General features: G+C 36.3%; 2 protein-coding genes across 9 annotated transcripts in view; one reads left to right on the top strand and one right to left on the bottom strand.

The window, feature by feature from the left end:
- The window catches only part of LOC101887310 (axotactin), a 238,775-nt gene that overhangs the window by 78,359 nt on the left and 134,986 nt on the right, over positions 1–25,430 (top strand). For all 8 annotated transcript variants that reach the window (XM_059131289.1, XM_020039625.2, XM_059131292.1 and 5 more), the window contains 4 exons: positions 463–706; positions 782–1,001; positions 8,960–9,095; positions 18,245–18,529. In XM_059131289.1, the coding sequence (XP_058987272.1) occupies positions 463–706; positions 782–1,001; positions 8,960–9,095; positions 18,245–18,529 (885 nt within the window). The remainder of the gene's footprint in view (positions 1–462; positions 707–781; positions 1,002–8,959; positions 9,096–18,244; positions 18,530–25,430) is intronic.
- LOC105262464 (uncharacterized) lies at positions 18,454–19,630 on the bottom strand. Its single transcript, XM_011297584.3, has one exon. It carries the CDS (start codon positions 19,571–19,573, stop codon positions 18,587–18,589), a length of 987 nt encoding a protein of 328 aa, XP_011295886.2. The 5' UTR covers positions 19,574–19,630; the 3' UTR covers positions 18,454–18,586.

A 25,430-nucleotide genomic window follows, 5' to 3' on the forward strand; every position in this document is an offset into this window, starting at 1 on the left:
GTCAAAGCCTGGGAATATAAAAAAAAACAAAACTTAAAGGTCTCTCGAGACAAAAATCAAGGACTTCCAGAATAAGAAAAATTATCTTAGACTACCGCCTAAACGTTGTGGATTTTTATAAAAAAACAACGAAATTCTTACAAAATATCGTGGATTTTCTATTATAAATAATTTGACAAAAGAAATTAGAAAAAAATTAGATTTCTTACTAAACATAATTTGTAATGACATCCTGGCAAAACAACGCCACGTTTAAATATTTCATTGAAATGCATTTTTAAGAACAATTTGGCCAATGATCCCTCATTTTTTTTAAATACAATTTACAAGACCATCTGATAAAAGACCCCAGAAAATAAAATCAAGGTCATCCTGATAAACTATTTTAGTTTATATGGACATCCATTTCAAGAAATTATCTGACATTTGAATCCATAATACTAATATCATTTTCCATTTCAGATACCCTACCGCCATTCCTGCAGACAACAACTCGTGAGCCCAGCACCACCGAATCATCATTGATACCACCCTCGTATACCCTTTCCCCCGCATTTGGTGATTCAGACACAAGTCCTGTGCCATTCGAACAACGTGGCCCCGAATTGACATTTGCCGAGACGGGCCAAGAGAAAACCTTTGTCTTTGCCGAGAACAATACTTTCATACAAATCGATGGTGATATCATACAAACATTTCAATTAAGGTATGATTACAATGATTACATTTTGGATGTTTTCGTGATTTTCTGTCAATTCTAATTTTTGTGCTTTTTCTGCAGATTATGTCGTGAGATTTCATTTCAATTTCGTACCCGTCTGCCACATGGTCTTCTCGTCTATCACAATGTAAAAAATCCCGATCGCATCAATTTGAATCCGTATGCTTTGTATGTCATCGTGGAGAAGGGACAGCTAAAAGTGGTCCATGTCTTTGGCAAACATTCGACAAGTGTGACGGTGGGTGAGGGCCTGAACCGGGATGAGTGGCATAGTGTAATGGTGAGTAGCTATGTTTTCTATATTACAAAGAGAAGAATATATAGTAAGTTATATGTAATGGAATTGCGGAGAAAATTATTTAGAGGAATTTTACATCGCCAACAATATGTATGATTTTTAATACAATTCAAATTTTTAATTCAGACAATATAAGAAATTTAGGCATCAAGTAAACCAATCAAAATTGAGATATACCCTACGTCAATGGCCACTGTTTTAAGGGAGCACTTGGTTGCGTATGAGTAACGTTTAACATCCAAAAATGTAAATTATACGCACCCAGGCTATAAAATGTTCTATGAAGGGTTATTCTGTATTTTTTACAAATTTTGTTATTGTTTAATTAATGTTTAATTAATTGTTTAATTTGTTGTTAATAGAAAAAAAAATTGTAAAAAATAATAATTAAACATTCGAAAGCTTTTCAGTTATAAATACATCCAAAAAATGCATACAGGGTACAAGCCAAATATATTATAGAAAATATTTTCTATATATTATCAACGGAATTTTTTTATATTGATTTTGTAACGGTGATAATACCAATTGATGATAAATATTGTTACAAAATAATATGTGTCTTTAAATAACAATGCAATACCAATGTCGTTAACGAGTTACAGCACAGGTGTACTGGTCAAAATTTCGAGACTTACAAGTAAAATACAAACGGTTGCATTGCTTTCTAGTTATAATATGAAGAGTTTAATACTAAAAATAATACTGAAAACAATTAAAAATTAATCATTTTTAATCATTAATATATATATATATTATTTTTTATTTAGAAATTATGTATGTCAAATATCTGGAAAATGAAACTTATTAGTACAATATGTAGTAAAAAATATTTTGCAATTACAAAATAATAATCTTTATACCTTCAGTCATAGAGCTAGAGAGGACATACAGGGTGAGATAAAAAAAACTGCAACAAAGTAAAACGCCATAATTTCTAAATTTTTTAAACTTTTTTGAATGAAAGCAAAAACTGTCAGAAATAGCATCAAATTTTGTAAAAAGTTTAGTTTTGTGCGAATTGGTGACCTTTGGCACGAATTATGGCTTTCAAACGGCCAATGAAACCGTCAAACGCTGTCCGAATGTTGCTCTGCGGTATTTTGGCCCATTCCCGGCGAGGCGCTTGCTTGAGGTGATCGACACTTTGGTATTTTTAGTGCCAACCTTGCATTCCAAAATATTCCAGACACACTAGACCAACGGATTGGTATCCAGAGATTTTGGTGACCATTGTGCGCTTGTAACCATTCTTGAATGGCGCGTGCTGAGTTCTGTTGGAATGTCCAAGGTCTGAGGACCAAATTTTTGCGTGCCGAAGACTTTAAGACACCCTCCAGACACCCTCCAGAGTATTTTCGCTACAATATTCGGCATTTATTCTGATGCCACGGTCGATTAATACGAGCGGAGAGCGACCATCGGCTGTTATGGCGACCCACACCATTATCATAGCCGGCTTTTGAGTTCTGCAAGCAACTCTTTAGCTCTTTTGAGTCTATTTTCTATCTGTTGCGGTGTATGTTCTTCCACTTTTTGGAATTTTAATGGCTTTACCCCGAGCTAATTTTTCAATATTTGCCGAATGGAAAATTGCGATATGTCCACTGCGACGCGGGTTTCGATCAAGTCGCTTCTTTACTTTTCGAACCATTTCTGCTGATGTTGCTGCTTACTTTCGTTCACTTCCATGACGTCGGGCTACGCTACCAGTATCACGGTAACGAGCTATGGTACGAGACGCAAAAGATTTATTCACATTTAAATCCTGGAGTGATCTAACGATAGACACTTGTGGTTTTCCAGTCAAATATAAAGAAATCATACCATCACGCTTAAATTCCACTGCAATTACCTCTTTTCTTGAAAATTCTCACGAAAATGTTTTTGTACGCTTGTCACTGGACTAATTTTAACAGCTGTCGGACGAGTGGCTTAGAATGTCTGAATTTGGTTGCAGTTTTTTAATCTCACCCAGTTTCGTATGGCCAAGACGTGCCTCATCGAAATAACGGTTTTATATTCTATGTCTCTTTGGACCAAATCCGTTTCAGGACAATTGGAGTCGATCTAGCGATGTATGTCCGTCCGCATATCTGTCTCTGGCTGTTGCGTACGATAACTGTCGAACGAAATATCCGGTTTGGATCCAAACTTGATGCATCGGATATAATTATCCAAACTTTATAATATTTATCAAACTTACATCGAGTTCGGAGATGGGCAATATCGGTCCACTTCTTTTCGTACCTCATTCTTACTTGGCACATCTCAATATTTCCATCAACACAAGATCTTTTATAAACATGACAGAGTTTGGACTATTCCTTCTGGTACCTCCCGCATAAAAGGGTCAAAACTTTGAATAACTAAAACTATTATTGAAACCAAAACAAGCATCCGGTTCTCTTCATATTTCACACATCCCATTATTTCTTCATACCCAAGATCAGCTCTGAAGATGGAAATTATCCGTCTACTGCTTCTGTTACCCCCGTACAAAGGGTCAAATTTTGAATAATCAAAACGATCATAAAATCCGGAATAAGCATCCGGTTCTCTTCAAATTTCACACATGCAATTATTTTTACTAACACAAGATCTGAAGTGGAATATTTCGGTCCGCTGCTACTTCATACATATTTCCACATTTTCCAAAAATTTGCACATATCTCATATAAATAATAGGAAGTAGACTATGGCATGTTGTAATATTTATATCACACTTAGGTCAGATATGAATTGGACAATATTGGTTAACTGCTTCGGAACTTTTCCCATAGAGAGTCAACTGTTAAAATAATCATAACTCAAAGTTGGGGGTATGCATCTGTTAGCAATGCATATATTAAAATATATCGGCCACTAAACTGTCTCTTCTTCCTTATTTCTTAAATGGTATAGGTATCTGATGGATCAGGATGTGGGTTTATACAGAAAACAAATATTTTATTTAAAATTACATGTTCCAACCTTCGGTTACCTATATCCCATCAAAAAACCAGTAAAAAAAGTCCTAAAGTCGGGCGGGGCCGATTTTATGATACCCTACACCACTTTGCTAATTTAGTTGAGCTCCACATAACAATTAAAAGTTTTTATGGGAGAATTCAATCATACACGCTATGATTATAATTATAATTTAAAATTCAAAGGACTAAATATGCCGAAGCATTTGTATCTTTTAAATTCGGACTTGTGTTGCCCATTTGGTGCGAAATTAATTTGAAATCGGATAAAAATTAATATGGAAACTATATCCAAATCTGAACCGATCTCGATAAAATTTGGCAAAGATATTTCTGAGGTGTATTTGATATATTTCCCTAAATATCGTTGTTACGGAGTGCATATTATGGCTGTGGGTAACAAATACAATAAATCGGATGAATAATATATATGGGAGCTATAACTATATCTGAACCGATCTTCACCAAATTTGGCATTCTACCTTCTAGATAAATTCCATCCCATTTGGACAAATATTAGACGTTTGGTGCACAATTAAAGGTAAATCGGACGAAGTTATATATGGGAGCTATATCCGATTTTTACCGATTATCTCCAATTTCAATAGGGTTCGTCCTTGGGCCAAACAAATGTTGTTTGCAAAATTTCATCTCAATCGGATAATAAATGCGACCTGCATTTTGTTCACAAGAATACATGAACAGACGGACGGACAGACGGACTAACATGCATAAATCGTCTCAGAATGTGAATCTATGCAGATCATCAAAAGAAACTATGGGTCTATCTCGTTTCCTTTTGCCTGTTACAAACAAATGCACATAATACCCTGACCACCTTGTGGTGTAGGGAATAAACATAAAACTACATAATTTACCAGTATATCCTGCCACTTGATAATAAAAGTCAAACGACAATTGAATACAATATTTTTTTTATTAGAAAACATAAATTTCTATTATTTTCGAACTCAGAGTATCAATTCTATTATTATTTTTTTATCTTGACAAAAACTATACCACAATGTCCTGGCATATGACTAGAACTGTAACTATTACCACGAAATACAATCAATCTTATTGATTGCTTCCGATACACAAACGCACGCACCCGCACCCTCCCAGGACCACAATAACATAACAAACCTTTTTTCAATTACCAACTATCATCATCAGCATCAACATCATCCTCGTATTTTCTTTTTTCGTTCTTTTCCGTTTCGTTTTTTTCTTGCACTCCTCTGAGCTTTACGATTCCTTGGCACAACAACATTGAAAAGGATATTCTCTTGGACATAACTCTGGAAGATGACACAATAGAAACACGTAGTAATTGTAGTAAAATGCGTTCCAGGTTGCATTCATTCATGTGTGATTTGTTATCACAAATATGTCCATAGACGTGCAGGCAGGCTGGCTAGTTGACTGATAGACAGAGAACAATCCACCCTGCCAAACAGTCGACTAGCTAACACAACTACAATTGTTGTTTGATTCCAGATACATTTGTGCTACGAATACCCCACAAAAATGTTATTAGTAGCAATGTGACCAGTTCGGAGCAGCCATACACCATGACATCCGTTTTTGCAACTTTCCTTCCACAAACCGAACAGAGTAGGACAGTATGATATACAATGGCCAATTGATAGGAGAAAATGGGACTTGGTGTCTGATCTGAACGTGTGCGGGTGTATTCGATATTGAGTAAATGTTTTTCTACTTTGTCATTGATATTGGTTACACGAAGATGTGCCTGCAATCATATATTGGGGAGAGAAAATCGTATGGACATGAGGACATATTTCAAAATGTTTGTAAATTGTAAAGCCAATTTCGGAAGATCACAAAACAGTACCATAATTATACATTTGAAAATCTAATTTAAGAGAGGAGAGACATTTTCTTAAATGAGAATTCCAAATGTCTTATCAGGGAAAAGTGTGCTGTAATCTACAGAAATTCAAATATATTCTTGGCTTAAGAAGCAACTAAATTTGAAGTATGTCCTCTTATGTTTTCATTGGTAAATTGTGTTTCCCCACATTGTGACGGGTATTCCTATTTTATTTTATTTATTATTTTTAGACCCTACACCACATTGTTGTTACGGTATTATGTTTTTGTGCATTTGTTTGTAACATAGAGAAGGAAGCGAGATAGACCCATAGTTCAGTTTGATGATCTGCATAGAATCACTTTCTGAGTCGATTTATGCCTGTCCATCCGTCTGTCCATATATTTTGTAAACAAAGTACAGGTCGTATTTATTGCCAGGTCGTATTTATTCAGGGGTAATAGTGTAATTTCTTTATATTTGGCTGGAAAACCACAAGTGGCTATTGTTAGAGGACTCCAGTATTTAAATGTGAATAAATCTTTTGTGTTTTTGTACCATCGCTTGTTACCGGAATACTAGAAGTGGACGGAAGAAAACAGCAACATCAGCAGAAATGGTTCGAAATGTAAAGAAGCGACTTGATCGAAACCCGCGTCGCAGTGGCCGAAAAATGGCTCGTGAGCTGAACATATCGAACACATTCCATTCAGCAAATATTGAAAAATGAGCTCGGGGTAAAGCCATTAAAATTCCAAAAAGTGCAAGAACATACACCGCAACAGAAAGAAAATAGACTCTAAAGAGCTAAAGAGTTGCCTTGCTGAATGATGATGAACTGCCGAATTTGGTGTTCTCCAATGAGAAAACATTCGTTGTCCAACAGTTTGTAAACAAACAAAATGATCGTGTTTACTTGCCAAAAAGGTCAGCTGAAAATCTGCACCTTCGGTTGGCCACCAGAACTCAAGCGCCGACCATGGTGATGGTGTGGGCCGACATAACAGCCGATGGTCGCTGGTCGTATTAATCGACAGTGGCATCAGAATAAATGCCGAATATTATCACGGAAATAATCTGGAGGGTGTATTAAAGCCTTGGATACGCAAACATTTTGGCCGGAGACCTTGGACATTCCAACAGGGCTCAGCACCATGGCACTCAGCACGCGCCACCCAAGAATGGTTACAAAATGAAGTTCCTCGCTTAATTTCCAGCTCAAAATGGCCACCAGAATCTCCGGATACCAATCCGTTGGAGTATTGTGTCTGGAGTTTTTTTGGAAGGCAAGGTTGGCACTAAAAAATACCAAAGTGTCGATCACCTCAAGCAAGTGCTTCGCCGGGAATGGGCCAAAATACCGCAGAGCAACATTCGGGCAGCGTATGACGATTTCATTGGCCGTTTGAAGACCATAATTCGCGCCAAAGGTGACCAATTCGAACAAATCTAAACTTATTCTAAAATTTGATGCTATTTCTGTGCTCTAAAATATATCTGGTACCAAATATCATTTTTGTCGAATATATATTACGAATGTGAGGGACTTAATGGGAGCTCTAGCTATATCTAAACCGATTTTCTCCAATTTCGATGCACTTGCTTCTAGACTGAGTTCGGTCGGATGTATCGAAAAAAAGTCAGAGAAAAATCATATTCCAAAAATTATTCGAACAAATGTAAGGCTGCAAATACATAAAAAGCTTGAAGTCATGGCTAGGCATATTAATGCCAAATTATAATGAAAAACGACGGCAGGATTTTAGTAAGGCTCTGTAATTCCTTTGTGAAATGTCACAAAATAGGCCGTGCCATGACTTCAAGCTTCTTATGTACTTAGCCCTTAAACCTATTCTAAAAGTTGATACAATTTCCGACATTTTTGGAATTCACTGAATAAAATTCAAAATAAAATGTAAAACTTATGGCGTTTGACTTTGTTGCAGTTTTTTTTATCTCACCCTGTACTTCAAATTTTGGTGAAAATCGGTTCAGATATGGTTATAGCTCCCATATAAATGTTTTATCCTATTTTGGGTTTTAAGTCCGTCACATGCGTAGTATCCACTCCACAACAATGATCTTTGGTACCAGATATCAGATACAGCTCAGAAATAAGTGCCTAAAATTTTTTTAAGATCCGTTCAGATTTGGATAAATGTCCCATATATATCTTTATTTGATTTCAGGTTTATTGTGCACCAAATGGCAATATCAACCCAAATGAACTGAATATCTGCACTTCCAATGGAATTCAGCCCAGAAGCAAGAAGTTCAAATTTTGGTGAAAATCGGTTATATCGGCTATAGTTCCCGTATATATGTTTCAGCAGATTTGGTATTAAAGTCTCTAAAATCCGTGATATGCACTCCACATCAATGATGTTTGATACCGGACATCAGATACAGTTCAAAAATTCCTCTGCCAAATTTTATTGAGATCGGTTCAGATTTTTATATACATTTGATATACATTTATATACGATTTTACGGTTATTGTTCGCCATGTATGTAACATCAGCCCAAATTGGATAGATTTTTTCATACTCAACCGAATTTTTCCATTTGCTGAAACTTGCTCCAAAAATATTATTAATATAATTCTTATGGAAGTTATATCACGCTCTGTACAGCAATGTTATTTGGTATTAGAGGTTCAAAAATTGATTCAGAGTTCAATATACTTCCCAAATTGTGACTACTCTAAAGCCATGAGACGCATTCAAATAAGGTTTCCAATATATTTTTGGTACGGGAGCTCTACTAAAAACTCATAGTGTTGTAGGGTATCACATCGTCAGCCCCGTCCGACTTTAGACCTCTCCTTAATGTTTTAATTTATAGTTAATTTCTCCGATACAGTCTAATATTTCCCTGTTAACTTATTTGATTCCCAAGAACAACAAAACTCAACATCATTGGATTCAATTCCTGTGCATTTCCCCTATCTTTTGGAATATTCTATTCTAAAGCAATGTTCATCATAATTCCATTTGATGTTGTTGTTGTAGTTCTTCTTCTTTTTCTCTTGGATATGTGGTTGATTGTTTTGTCACTTTGATTCTAGGCAAGATTTATTAATACATTGTTGTTGTTCTTTTTTTTTTTTTTTTTGTTTTCTTTACAAATTTTAGGTACGCATCGATGTCCATGGTGCCAGATTAATTGCACGAGTTGACAATAATCAGGAAGAAGTCTATCTCAAAGGTCTGAATCATGATACCAACTATGGTGTATCAACAAATCTGCCATCCGTTGTTCTAGTGGGAGGTAAGTACGAAATGAAAAAAAAAAAAAAACAAACTTTGATATGATGCAAATTTCTGAAAGTGGTATAGAATTTTTTTCTGGTTATGAAAATATTGAAGAACATGATAACTTACTAGAATATTGTAAAGGGAGATGGGGCGGAGATATACTGGAGGCTATGTTAGCAATATTCTCAGCTTCAAATGAAAAATTGGATTTTGTTGAAATTTTTTTTACAGTTAAATTTTCGTATAGAGTATCGGTATAAATTGTAAAGTATAAATTAAGAAACTATTGTTCTGTAAAAAAAAATCTAAAACATGTAGGAGGATACTAGTGTGGGTCTTAAAATTATTCTTAAAAAATCCACACCTTTGGACTATAGCTGATCGGTTTAAGTTGAAAAATGTAAAAATCGTTGCAGACATAAGTGCCTCTTTAAAATACAGTGGAATTCGATTCAGAGTAGATTATACCCCCAACATTTACTTCGATTTCCTTTAAATTTTAAGGGAATACTTGTTCACGAATTTCAACGTGAAATCAGATGATGACGTTTATGGGAGTTTATTCAAATCTGAACTGATCTCTATTAAATTTATCAGATGAATTTCTATGTTGTATCCCATAGCTGACACCATATATTGTTGTTATGGAGTGGATTTTACGGGTGTGAGGGACTTAAATACTAAATCTGATGAAACATAGGGTGTTTTTTTAAGCCCGATAGAATTTTAAATTTTTTTATTCGAAAGATCAATACGTGCATACATTAAAATTTGAAAATAATTTTGGGCATATGGGCACGGCTGTTCTTAAAGAACACTTTTTCGTGCACTGCTGGCCGTATGTCACGAATAACAGGAACGATGCTGGCCTCCAAGGCGTCAATTGTTGCTGGTTTATCAGCATGAACCAGTGCCTTCATGTAGCCCCACAGGAAATAATCGAGAGGTGTCAAATCGCACGACCTTGGAGGCCAATTGACAGGTCAACTTCTCGAAATCAACTTATCGCCAAATTTTGATTTCAATAAGTCGATGGTTGCGTTCGCCGTATTGCACGTAGCGCCATCCTGTTGAAACCACATCTCCTCCGGATCAATGTCATCCATATTTTTAAACAAAAAATCATTGATCATTGTGCGGTAACGATCTCCATTGACCGTAACGCGAGCTCCGGCCTCATTTTTTGAAGAAATGGAGTCTGTAGGGTCTCTTGTGGATTGGTCTCACTACATGTGTGGCAATTTAGCTTATTAACAAACCCGTTAAGCCAAAAATGCGCCTCATCGCTGAACACAATTTTGCGATAAAACAACGGGTCATTTGCCAACTGCTCTAGAGCCCAATCGGCGAAAAACGACGCATATAATGGGCTCTCATGATGATTTGTCAGAGTATACTGAAACAAATAAAAAAAAGTTTCATCAAAATTTAATTTTTTATGTTACTTTTTACAATTTAAAGTTCTATCTAGCTTAAAAAAACACCCTTCATATGGGACCTATTTTAATGAACTTTGGAACATTATCTTCTATGCTGAATGCGGTCCTATGTACCAAAAATCCATTCTATTTGGGCTTATATTAAAGATTTCAAATCGGATAAGTTTATATATATATATATATTTATATATATATATATATATATATAGATATATATATATATATATATATATATATATATATATATATATATATATGTATATATATATATATATATATATATATATATATATATATATATATAGATATATATATATATATATATATATATATATAGATATATATACGGAAGCTACATCCAAATCTGAACCGATCTCTACAAAATTTGCAAATGTATTTCTGAGCTTTTTTAGATATATTTTCCCAAATATCGTTGTTATGTAGGCATATAACGGCTGTGGGGGACAAAAACAATAAATAGTATGAACAACAAAAAATGGTAGATGTAGCTTTATCGGAACCAATTATCACCAAATTGAACATATTTATTTTTATGCTCAATTTAATCACAATTGTCAAATTGAATCCTTTTGGACGGATATTACCACATTTTGTATACAGTAAAAAATTAAACGAGGATATGTGGGACCTACATCTTACTTTTGGCCGATTTTCTCCAATTTCAATAGGGCTCGTCTTTTGGTCAAACAAAGACCTGTGTAAAATGTTATCAAAATATAACTTAGGTCACAAAAGTACAAAACAGACGGACGGACATCCATAATCGACTCAGAGAGTGATTTGATTAGGATCCTCAAAAATTCCATTTGGATCCTCAAAAATTAGAGTCTGCGGATGAACCTAAAAATGTTTATTCTTAAAAAAATTCTCGAACGTGTCTTAAAAATATTCTCATAAAATGCACGTATTGTCGCTACGAGGGTCCTCGGATGGGCAATAAAAAATCCACAACTCGCGGCAACGAGGGTCCTTGGATTAGCATAAAATATTTTTCTTCTAAAATCCCCACATGGACCTTAAAAACTATTCTTCAAAAATTAAAAAAAGGAAAAAATAATTTAAAAAATCCACATCTGGTGGCTGTGAAGATACTCGCATTGGCCGTAAACTAAGTGAATCCGAGGATTCAAAATTATTCTCTAAAAATCACTTTATGGGCCACGAGAAACATCGGATGGACCTTAAGAGTTTTTCTTAAAAAAAATCACGTTTTGTCACCAATAGGGTTATCGGATGGGCTATACAAAATAATTCTTAAAAAATCCACATTTGTGGCTGTAAGGGTCTTTGGATGGGCCTTAAAAAATAAGTTCAAAAATTTCACTTCCTGTTGCTATGAGGGTCCTTGGATGGCCTTAAACATAATTTTTAATAAATCCACATTTTTGGCTATAAGGGTCATCGGATGGGTCTTAAAAAATAAATTAAAAAGCCCACGTCTTATGGCTCAGAGGATACACGGATGCCTTTGAAAAACATATTTTTGAAACTCCATTCTTACATATGGGCTTTAAAAAGTTATTCTAGAAAAAAACACTTCTTGTAGTCATATGGGTCCTGGGATAGGTCTTAAAGATTTATTCTCAAAAAACACTTCTTGTGGACATGAGGGTCCTCGAATGGCACCTATTTTTTTTTAAATTCACGTCTTGTGGTCATTAGGGTTGGATAGGACCTACAAAGTTATTCTTAAAAACCAAAACATGTGGGTCCTTTCTTCTAAAGAAAATAATCTTAAAAAGTCCACGTCTTATTGTCATGATGATTTTCGGATTAAGCTTTAAAATTATTCTACAAAAATCCTCGTATGTATCCCAAATTATACATAAACAAGTAAAAGAGCTGTAAGTTTGAACTTTGAACACCCTCCACCATTCTCAAAAATAATAAAATCCGTTAAAAATTCTGTTAAATCTTAAAAATACCGAATGTAGCTATTATATTAGGGTCTATACGACGACGTGAACCTGCGTAGTTAACATTTGTCATAAGCCATTACAATATTCAAATGCAAAACTTAAAAAAATCGGTTATAATGTCGATAAAATCAAAATACCGAATATCGGGAGGTACCGTTATGTGGGGGCTATACGAAGACCTGGACCTGCACAGACAATTTTCTGTCGTAGGCTGAAGCATCCATTACGAACTTCAAATATCAAATTTGAAACAATTCTGGTGAAATATGTCCCTAAAATCATCAAAATACCGAATATCGGGAGGTACTGTTATATGGGGGATATACCAAAACGTGGACCTACACGCCCCATTTACAATGCCAACAGTCCTGCACACATAACATACATTTGGGAAAAATTTTATCAATTTACTTCAATTCGTTCGGAAGCTAGAGTGATTTCAACAGACGGATAGACGGACAGACGGACGAACATCGCTAAATCGACATAGAATTTTATGCTGATCAAGAATATATATACTTTGTGGGGTCTAAAATGTGTATTTCGAGGTCCTACCAACGGAATGACAAACTTAATATACCCTCCATACTAAAGTGGAGGGTATAAAAAGGGAAGGCCCCAAAAGCTTTCTTTTTTAAAAATCCACTATTGTGGCTATGAGGTTCCTTCGAAACTATGAATATTTTTGTATGAATCATTCATCAAAATTCCAGCGTGTAGTTTTAAAGGACTTTAAGAATATTCTTAATAATCCTCGTCTTATTGCATTCGAGGTCGTCATAAAATTTTCTTAAAAATCCCCATTTTTCGGCTTAAAGAGCTATTTGCAAAAAAATCACGCTACGTCGCTTTAGAAATTCTTATAAAATAATCCTCGAAAAATCCATGCTTAGGAGGTCCTTCAAAAATATTTGTTAGCAATTCAATTGCTTTGGATGACCTTTAAAATAAACACCTTGACTCCAAGGTATGTGGCTTCCTTAAAAATCCACACCATTTCATTTTACAGGTCCTGAAAAAATATTCCTTGACAATCCATGAAATTTGCCTAAAATAATAAATAATTTAATATTCCCCTAAAAATTGAGCCATGTTGCCTCGGAGGTCCTTAAAAAACATTCCTAAAAAATTCAGACAATGCACTGCTCAATCGAAGAACAAAGAATCAAATTAGAAATTAATAATTATATTTTAATTTTTTTTTTTTAATTTTTATTACTGTACCTCTAACGAAATTGACCTTGTATAAATATTTTGTTTGAAAATAACACAACAATTCACTTCATTTAACAATGCCTTTCAATTCCCACCAAATATTGTCCACCATTTTTTTTTTGTGCAGTGTAATCTGTGGATATGACGGCCAAAACAAATTTCCACCGCAGCTAACAACGTTCTATTCATTCATTCAAGTGTTATAATTGCTAAATTATTCATTCATGAATAGAAATTTGTTCAGTTTAGCTATTTTGGAATTACGTACACTCACACATGCTAACATATTTATGAAATGAATGTGTATATGTGTTTGTGTGTTAAGTCTCTAACTTTACCGATTATGACCTTCGGCAAATAACTTAATTAATGTGTCAAGTCAAACAAACAGCCAAACATGATGCTGCTGATGCTGATGGCTTGAATGGCCAAATCCGTTGAAAGAAATTGTATTGAATATTTGCAACTCAGCAGGCGGTCGTCGTCACATGCACACACACAAGCACACACACATTCGAATGTACATACATGTGTGGTTTCTGTTGTTGTTTAAATTGCAACAGTTAAATTAACTAATTTCGGCCAATATACAAATGTACAAACAAATGCATACATAATTCGAGGAAATGGCGCATTGTGTGTGGAGCTGTGAAAGCGAATGATTTATGGCATAACTTATACGCCTCAGTGCTCCAAGATTTGTCCAGATGATTTTTTTCATAAGTGGTTTGATGTTTTTATACCCTCCACCATACTATGGAGGGTATATTAAGTTTGTCATTCCGTTTGTAACACCTCGAAATATACATTTTAGACCCCACAAAGTATATATATTCTTGATCAGCATAAAATTCTATGTCGATTTATCAATGTCCGTCCGTCTGTCCGTCTGTGGAAATCACTCTAGCTTCCGAACGAAATGAAGTAGGTTGATAAAATTTTACTCAAATGTGTACTATGTCTGCCGGACTTTTGGTATTGAAAATGGGCCATATAGGTCCACGTCTTCGGATAGCTCCCATATAACTGTACCTCCCGATATTCGGTATTTTGATGATTTTAGCTACATTATTTACCGGAATTGTTTCAAATTTGGTATTTAAAGTTTTTAATAGATACTACAGCATAAAACAGAAAATGGGAAATGTAGGTCCACGTCTTCGTATAGCCCCCATATAACGGTACCCCCCAATATTCAGTATTTTGATGATTTTAGCGACATTATTTACCGGAACTATTTCAAATTTAGTATTTGAAGTTCGTAATGGATGCTACAGCCTATCACAGAAAATTGTCTGTGCAGGACTACGCCTTCGTATAGCCCCCATATAACGGTACCACCGATCTTCGGTATTTTCATGATTTTAGCGAACCTATTTACCGGAATTGTTTCAAATTTCGCATTTGAAGTTCGTAATGAATACTACAGCCTATGACAGAAAATTGTCTGTGCAGGTCCACGTCTTCGTATAGCCCCCATATAATTGTCTGTGCAGGACTACGCCTTCGTATAGCCCCCATATAACGGTACCACCGATCTTCGGTATTCTCATGATTTTAGCGAACCTATTTACCGGAATTGTTTCAAATTTCGCATTTGAAGTTCGTAATGAATACTACAGCCTATGACAGAAAATTGTCTGTGCAGGTCCACGTCTTCGTATAGCCCCCATATAACGGTACACCCCGATATTCGGTATTTTGATGATTTTAGCGACATTATTTATCGGAATTGTTTCAAATTTCGCATTTGAAGTTCGTGAAGTTCGATATAACAGCCTATGACAAAAAATTTTGTGTGCAGATCCACGTTTTATAACCACCATGGTACCTCCCTATATTCGACGATTTTAGCTACATTATAAACAGATTTTTTTCAAGTTTCGCATTTGAATATTGTGATATAAGTTGCCTTGTGACAAAAGTTGCCTATGCAGGTCCATGTCGCCATATAGACTCTAATATACGGTTACACGATTTTAACAGAATTTTAAAATCCTTTTATTATTTTTTTTTTTTTTTTTGAAAATTGTTGAATTCGTACCAAATGGTGGAGGGTATTCAAAGTTCGGCCTGGCCGAACTTACAGCTTTTTTTTTACTTATAAAAAAAAACACGTTAAATAACATCAATTGTTATGCCGACAGATGTATACCCCAGCCTAGAATTATGATTATTCCAACTGTTGACTATTTATGGGGGCGGCTCCGAAGCAGATGACCAATATTGCCCCATTCGTATCTGACCTGAGTCTAATAAAAATATCTACTCCTATATTTCAATTTTTGGAAAATTTGGAAATATGTATGTGTGAGGTACCAGATAAAGCGAACCGAAATATTCCACTACCCTTTGTGGGGGAAATACCAGAAGCAGTGCGTCAATACAGGGTGAGATAAAAAAACGACTACAAAGTCAAACGCCATAATTTTTTATTGAATGAAAGGAAAAAATGTCGGAAATCGCATCAAATTTTAAAATATGTTTAGATCTGTTCGATTTGGTCACCTTTAGTACGAATTATGGCCTTCAAACGGCCAATGAAACCGTCACACGCTGCCCGAATGTTTGGCCCATTCCCGGCAAAGCGCTTGCTTGAGGTGATCGACACTTTGGTATTTTTAGTGCCAACCTTGCTTTCCAAAATACTCCAGACACAAAAGTCCAACGGATTGGTATCCGGAGATTTTGGTGGCCATGTGAGCTGTAAACGAAATGAGGAACATAATTTTGTAACCATTCTTGGGTGGGGCGTGCTGAGTGCGATGGTGCTAAGTCCTGTTGGAAGGTCCAATTTCTGCGGCCAAAATGTGAACAAGGCTTTAATACAACCTCCAGAATATTTTCAATTAATACGAGCGGAGAGCGACCATCGGCTTTTATGGCGGCCCACACCATCGCCATGGCAGGCGCTTGAGTTCTGGTGGCCGACCGAAGGTGCAAATTTTCAGCTGACCGCTTTGGCAAGTAAACACGATCATTTTGTTTGTTTACAAACTGCTGGACAACGAATGTTTTCTCATCGGAGAAAACCAAATTCGGCAGTTCACCACTTTCGGCCAAGCAAAGCAACTCTTTACCTCTTTTAAGTCTATTTTCTTTCTGTTGCCGTGTAAGTTCTTGCACTTTTTGGAATTTCAATGGCTTTACCCCGAGCTCATTTTTCAATATTTGCCGAATGGAATATTGCGATATTTTCAGCTCACCAGCCATTTTTCGGCCACTGCGACGCGGGTTTCGATCAAATCGCTTCTTTACTTTTCGAACTATTTCTGCTGATGTTGCTGTTTTCTTCCGTCCACTTTCTTGGCGTCGCTACCGTTATCACGGTAACGAGCGATGGTACGAGACACAAAAGATTTATTCACATTTAAGTGCTGGAGACCAAGTATAAAGGAATCACACTATCACGCTTGAATTCCATCACGAATAACTTTTTTTCTGGAAAATTCTCACCAAAATGCTTTTGTACGCTTGTAAAAAATCACTGGAATAATTTTAACAGCTGTCGGACGAGTGGCTTAGAAATGACAGCAGTCAGAATTTGGTTGCAATTTTTTCGTCTAACCCTGTGTATGCATTTTCCACAGTAGATTATGTGTTAGTAAAAATAATGGCATGTGTGAAATTAGAAGAGAACCGGATACTTATTTCGGATTTTATTATCGTTTTGCTAATTCAAAATGTTGACCTTTTGAGGGTCTTGGGTTAACCAGACCTTGGGTTAATAAGAATACTGGGACGTGTGTAATCATTTGAAGACAATCGGACTCTCTCATCACATTTTATAGGAGTTATAATTATTCTGTCTTTTGTCTGCAGGCAGGTCATGTTCGAAGATGGGCTATATCGGTCCTCGATATCGTATATCCCCCATTGAACTGTATCTCCCGATATTCGGTATTTTGATCATTTTAGCCAAGTTTTCCAATGAAATTGTCTCAAAATCCACACAAGGAATTCTGAGTACTTTAACCCCTGAAGGAGAATTGTCTATATAGGCCACCATATCGTATATCCCCGCGATATTCGGTATTTTCATAATATTATCTACAGTTTTCAATGGAATTGTATCAAAATCCATACAAGGAGTATAGGTCCAAGATATTGTATATCCTCCATATAACGGTACCTCCCGATATGCAACATTATTATTATGATATTAGCAACATTATTCAACAGAATTGTTTTAAATTTCGTATTTGAAGTTCGGAATCGGTACTACAGCCTATGACAAACAATTACTTAGCAGGTTCACGTCTTTGGTATTTTTTTTTTTTTTTTTTTTTTTTTTTTTTTTTTTGAATAATTTCCAGATCCTTTAAAATGGTTATTAAAAGTTCGGAATCTCAAGTAATAAGAAATTCAGAAAATAATGTGTTACTTTTAACCCAACATCACTAACTGCTGAGTAATCTCTTATATCTAAACTAATGTTTTAAAGCCCACAAAACACAATGTTCTGTTTTAAACCAGATTTATACCACCGTCATAGTGTTCTTCAATTATTAATGTTTTTGCCATTCATTCATTTATTTCTTTCATTTTTCATTTCCGTTTCTTTGCAGGCCTCTCCTCCGAAGAGAAATTGCACGGTGTGAAATACATCATCGAATCATTTGTGGGCTGTATACGCAATGTGACACTGAGTTCGGGCAAAGCTGCGTCTGATCTATTGCCCATATCACCGTTGGTGGCCACCAAACATGAAAACGTCAACGAAGGCTGTCCGGACAAATGTCATTCGCGTCACAATTTATGTTTCGTTGGATCGCGATGCATTAATCACTACTATGGCATATCGTGTGATTGTTTTGGTTCACACTACGAGGGCGAGCATTGTGATATTTATAGTGAGTATAGGATACGGATTTTGTTGTTGTTGTAAATACCCTTTTCATTCATTATCCTTACAAGACACCACATTTGCTGACAGTTATTTGCTTTTTGATTTTACCGTTTTTTGTGCCATAATCGGGCAGGAGGGATAATATTCGAAGACCATTTGAGATTATCCCGAAGGGAATGCGTTCTCTTTGACATGCGGGAAGGGGTTTAAAGCTGATGGTAAAATTTAAGAGACCCAATGGAAATCCTTGTAGGTAATGCTGGGAAAATGACAGGACACCATGTTTCTGGGAGAGATCCAAACAATTTGGCTGATATTCAAAATTAGATTTACTGAGTTTTTCATTTTCGACCATGAGTTCCGTTTCGATCCATAGTAAGGGGAAGATGCGTATAAGTTTTATGAGCTCAAAGCTATTGTGGCTGCACAGGCGCACAAATTCAAGTACCAAATCGGGACACGCTTCGGTATATAACTGGATAACAAGTCTGCCTAGGGGATGTAAATTTTTGATATATAAATCCAAATAAATTTTGGGTCTCAGCAGCTGTGCCATTAAATGTTGATCTGTTATAGAAGTCACATCCATATAGGCCTGGATTATGGAATTATCGAGAGGGTGTTTTTCTTTCTCCTTGGAGTTTTTGTTACCATTCGATTCCCTGACCTTCTCCCTTGTGTCCATTGTCGAAGTGACGCTCAACAATCGACGTCCCAATTCCAAATTTTCTCTTTTTATGATTTCCTGTTGCCTATTCACATTTTCCAAATATGTGGATTTTTGTCCCTTGTATTTGTTATAACTACCCGTCTTTCCATGATTCCGTTGTATATAATTTATGCGTCTCAACAACTGTATATTATCCTTAAGAATCCGGCTGCTTGCCTTAAAATCGTCCTTGAGTTTATTCATATTCAGGAAGGTGGTTGCCAAGATCTTGGTGGGTTTCATGTCAATCATACTTTGGGCATTTTCAATGGATTTTCGATGGGACATCTGTAATTTGCGTACAATATTTGGATCCGTTTTGACAATTCTTGGTGTCATTTTGAATTTTGCGTTGAAAATTTACAAGAAATTTGGATTCAAAAAATCAAATTTTTGAAAAATAAAAAAACGAAGTGTACGGAAAAACCCTCAGGGAGAATTTCGGTGAGGATAAAGTAAAACCAAGAATTAGGGGTGACATAACCGAGAAAAGTATTTGAGTACAGGACACTATGAGAAATTTAATCCCCATTCTATTCAAATTAAAATCGAGGGATACAGTTTTTGACTTCATTTTTTTTTCTTTCTTAAAACTTTTTTTATACCGTCCATGATGGGCACGAGGATGATACCACGATTGTATCTTGGCCATTCATAATTTTAGTTTTCATATTCAAATTTACATATATATTCCCATTCCCATCTAATTTTGTTGTTTCATGTCAGCGTCATCCAATTTCTAACGTCCTAATTAAAGTTTGAAATTGAAATTATATCTATAACAAATTTCATAACATCGCAATATCCACACACACCACATTTGTTTATACATATTTACAAATACATCCAGATAGATTTTAAAACTAATGGCACACATTTTGCTAAACTCACATCGAAAAATAATAATAATAAGAACAACAACATTCTATCTATCCACTCATGTGCCATAATCGATGAATTGTTCATTCATGAATGGATTTTTCAACAGCTCTTCGGTGCATATTTGTGGAACAAATGCATATTTGATCATTTATTTTTCCAAAATGTTTGGCCATTGGCAAATAACTTAATTAATCTGTCAGGCCAAACGAATGATCGAACCAGAGATTGTTTGAATAGTCAATGAACAACGATTTGGAAAATAGAAACGTTGGGAAAATATGGGATAATGTTTTGAAAAGAATAATCACACCCCAAATTCTCACCAAGGGGAAGCATTCTATTCTACAGAATTCATACAAAACCAGAGGACTACCGAAAAAACCCACGCCAAAAGGGAGGTTTCTATTCCTAACTTCCCCAAAAAGGGATGTCTTCTATTCTATAGAAAATCTCCCCCAATAGGGAGGTCTTTTATTCTATAGAAAATCTCTATTATTCTATAAAAAAAATCTCCCCCAAAAGGGAGGTCTTTTATTCTATAAAAAATCTCCACCAAAAGGGAGGTCTTTTATTCTCTAGAAAACCTCCCCCACAAAGGGAGGTCTTCTATGCCACAGAAAACCTCTCCCACAAAGGGAGGTCTTCTATGCCACAGAAAACCTCCTCCACAAAGGGAAGTCTCCTATGTCATAGAAAACCTTCCCCACAAAAGGAGGTCTTCTATGCCAAAGAAAATCAGCTCCACAAAGGGAGGTCTTCTATGCCATAGAAAACCTCCTCCACAAAGGGAGGTCTTCTATGCCATAGAAAACCTCCTCCACAAAGGGAGGTCTTCTATGCCATAGAAAACCTCCCCCACAAAAGGAGGTCTTCTATGCCATAGAAAATCAGCTCCACAAAGGGAGGTCTTCTATGCCATAGAAAACCTCCCCCACAAAAGGAGGTCTTCTATGCTATAGAAAATCAGCTCCACAAAGGGAGGTCTTCTATGCCATAGAAAACCTCCTCCACAATGGGAGGTCTTCTATGCCATAGAAAACCTCCTCCACAAAGGGAGGTCTTCTATGCCACAGAAATCCTCCTACACAAAGGGAGGTCTTCTATGCCATAGAAAACCTCCTCCACAAAGGGAGGTCTTCTATGCCATAGAAAACCTCCTCCACAAAGGGAGGTCTTCTATGCCATAGAAAACCTCCACCACAAAGGGAGGTCTTCTATGCCATAGAAAACCTCCTCCACTAAGGGAGGTCTTATATGCCATAGAAAACCTCCACCACAAAGGGAGGTCTTCTATGCCATAGAAAACCTCCTCCACAAAGGAGGGTCTTCTATGCCATAGAAAACCTTCTCCACAAAGGGGGGTCTTCTATGCCATAGGAAACCTCCTCCACAAAGGGGGGTCTTCTATGCCATAGAAAACCTCCTCCACAAAGGGGGGTCTCCTATGCCATAGAAAACCTTTTTCACAAAGGGAGGTCTTCTATGCCATAGAAAACCTCCTACACAAAGGGAGGTCTTCTATGCCATAGAAACCCTCCCCCACAAAGGGAGGTCTTTTATTCTATAGAAAATCTCCCCCAAAAGGGAGGTCTTTTATTCTCTAGAAAACCTCTTCCACAAAGGGAGGTCTTCTATGCCATAGAAAACCTCCTCCACAAAGGGAGGTCTTCTATGCCATAGAAAACCTCCTCCACAAAGGGAGGTCTTCTATGCCATAGAAAACCTCCTCCACAAAGGGAGGTCTTCTATGCCATAGAAAACCTCCTCCACAAAGGGAGGTCTTCTATGCCATAGAAAACCTCCTCCACAAAGGGAGGTCTTCTATGCCATAGAAAACCTCCTCCACAAAGGGAGGTCTTCTATGCCATAGAAAACCTCCTCCACAAAAGGAGGTCTTTTATGCCATAGAAAACTTCCACCACAAAGGGAGGTCTCCTATGCCATAGAAAACCTCTTCCACAAAGGGAGGTCTTCTATGCCACAGAAAACCTTCTCCACAAAGGGAGGTCTTCTATGCCATAGAAAACTTCCCCCACAAAACCTCCTCCACAGAGGGAGGTCTTCTCTTCCACAGAAAACCTCACCCAAAAGGGAGTTGACCTATTCCATAGAAAACCTTCCAAAAAGGGAGGTCAACTGTTCTATTGAACTGTTCTATTCTTCAGAAATCCTGCCCAAAAGTGAAAGTCCTCTAGTCTATAGAAGTCCCCCCCCCAAAAAAAAGCATGTGTGTAGAAGCCCTTCACAAGTGAGGTTCTTTTATTCAAGAGAAGTTCTCCCCAAAATGAAGACTTGCATTCTAAAGAGGTTTTCCCTAATAGAAGATCTAAAATTATATTAAAGTCAACCCGAGACGAGGTCTTCTCTTCCTTGAATTAATATTAATTAATTTCGGAAAAAATTCCATTATGCCGCATTTCGAAAATCCTGATGCTATGCTTAAAAGTTTAAAGGATAAATGGAAACCGGCACAGAAAACCCCCCAAGTTAATGTTTAAAAAATTCCAATGAATTTCTCTCAGTTTTAAAAGTTCAAGAGGCCAACGGAAAAGATAAAAAAAATTCAAATTGTAAAAAATAAAATGGCAAATCTCGGTAAGTGTCACTCTCACCTTGTCTCGCGAAACAACAAATTTGTCTGTGATACCATGCAAGCACACACACACACACATATGTAAAAAAAAACTGGAAACAATTTACCAACTCTACGCTTTAAGCCTTACCGTCGTCTACCATTTCCATGAAAATATATGTCAGATGTGAATTTGTTTGTCTACCAGGAATATGCGACATAAGTCAACATGTCAGCATACATGTGTGTGTATGTGGGTATGCGACACAACCATAGTGTCAGTCAGTCAGTGTAACACAACAACTGCATCCTGGCATGTTCGTGTAAATGACAGTGGCTATACGACGAATCCCAGCATCGCAATCCCATTCACACTCTCTGACAAAATGATGATGGAAAAATTAATTTGAATTTCATGTACTCGCCAAACGGTAATAGGATCAGATCCTAAAGTTCAGACTTCGGATGTAGGTTTGTTCGGAGCTAAAATGACAACTATGTTTGCAGCATTTTGTTTTTATTTCATCTTCTTCAGTCAACTCCCCCCCCTTTTTTTTGAAATTTTGTTGTTGTTGCGAATATAAGCCAGCATGTTGTTGGTCATGGTGTCATCGTTTGTAATCCGTTCTATATTAAAAAAAAACCAGATGTGTTGCCATTTGCAATGCAACATTTTCATTGCCAAGTAATTATGTTATCAAGTGATGGCCATAAAACAGAATAAAAACAGAAATTATTAAAAAAACAAGTAAAAAAGCTGTAAGTTCGGCCGGGCCGAACTTTTAATACTCTCCACCATTTGGTACAAATTTGGCAATTTCAAAAAAAAAAAACCGTTAAAAATTCTGTTAAAATCTTAAAAATACCGAATGCTTCTACGACGACGTGGACCTGCATAGGCAACTTTTGTCATAAGTTATTACAATATTTAAATGCGAAACTTGAAGAAAAATCTGTTTATAATGTAGCTAAAATCATCAAAATTCCGGTAATGGGGGGGGGGGGTACCGTTATATGGGGGATATACGTAGACGTGGACCTGCACAGACAATTTTCTGGCATGGGCTGAAGTATCCATTATGAACTTCACATGCGAAATTTGAAACAATCCCAGTAAATAGTGTCGCTAAAATCATCAAAATACCGAATATCGGGGGGTACGGAATATGGGGGCTATATGAAAACGTGGACCTGCATGACCCATTTTCTGTTTTATGCTGCACTATCTATTACGAACTTCAAATACCAAATATGGAACAATTCCTCTAAATAATGTCGCTAAAATCATCAAAATACGGAATATCGGGGGGTACCGTTATATGGGGACTATATGAAGACGTGGACCTACATGGCTCATTTTTTGACTTAGGATGTAGTATCCATTACGAACTTCAAATACCAAATTTGAAACTATTCCGGTAAACAATGTCGCTAAAATCATCAAAATACCGAACATTGGGGGGTACCGTTATATGGGGGCTACACGAAGACGTTGACCTGCACAGATAATTTTCTGTCTTACGCTGTAGTTTTCATTACGAACTTCAAATGCCAAATTTGAAACAATTCCGGTGAATAATGTCGCTAAAATCATCAAAATACCGAATATAGGGAGGTACTGGTATGTGGGGCCTATACGAAGACCTGGACCAGCATAGAAAATTTTCTGTCACATACAATAGTTCCCATTATGACCTCTAAATACGTAATTTGAAACAATTCCGGTGATTAATGAAGCTAAAATCATCAAAATACCGAATATTGGGAGGTACCATTATATGGGGGCTATGCGAAGACGTGGACCTGCACAGACAATTTTGTGTTATAGATTGTAGTATCCATTACGAACTTCAAATACCAAATTTTAAAAATTTCCGGTTAGCTATGTCGCTAAAATCATCAAAGTACTGGATATCGGGAGGTACCGTTATATGGGGGCTATATGAAAACGTGGACCTACATGGCCCATTTACGAACTTAACCTGCCTACTGGCAAAATATACATGTGTGCAAAATTTTATCCTTCTATCTCAATTTGTTCGAAAGATAGCGTGCTTACAACAGACAGACTGACAGATAGACACACAGACAGACAAACGGACATGGCTAAATCGTCTTAGAATTTTACGCTGATCAAGAATATATATACTTTGTTGGGTCTGACATGAGTATTTCGAGGAGTTATGAATGACGGAATGACAAAATTAATATATAGTATGGTGGAGGGTATAATAAAATAAGATGCTTTCTCAAAATTTAAAAAGTTAAGACATGTATTGCGTGAATGTATACTGCTTGAAATCTGAAATTCGGTATTCAGATCACTGTTAATGTATAGGGTTGAGATTTGGAGGTGGTTTTGGAAATCCGTATTAAAAAGTGCTATATGATAAGGGATTTAGTTTATAGCCTAAAATTAGGCATTATGATCACCTTTTGTCCGGTTTGGTTGACACATGGCTAGGAGATTTGGAAATATGTGCTAAATAGTACGAAAAGTACTAAATAGTATATACCTTAGTATTTGGAGAAAGAATAGAGGTGGATATCTTAAACTAGGAGTGAGAGTCTTTGATGTTGTGTAGGATAGACAAACTAAAGGGGTTTTTTCGAAATTCTAACAATACGAGTACCAAAAGTACTTAAATGCTCTACATTTGGTACCCTTTGGAATTATGTGAACAGATAGTGGTAAAACCTTAGAAATTGGTATGAGAATCGATTCTTGGAAATGGGTTTGAT

This window comes from Musca domestica, unplaced genomic scaffold (assembly GCF_030504385.1).
Source record: "Musca domestica strain aabys unplaced genomic scaffold, Musca_domestica.polishedcontigs.V.1.1 84, whole genome shotgun sequence".
Taxonomy (NCBI): domain Eukaryota; kingdom Metazoa; phylum Arthropoda; class Insecta; order Diptera; family Muscidae; genus Musca; species Musca domestica.

Bases quoted from the DNA above. Each gene is read 5' to 3' on its own strand.
- LOC105262464 (XM_011297584.3), bottom strand. From the start codon at position 19,573: ATGACACCAAGAATTGTCAAAACGGATCCAAATATTGTACGCAAATTA.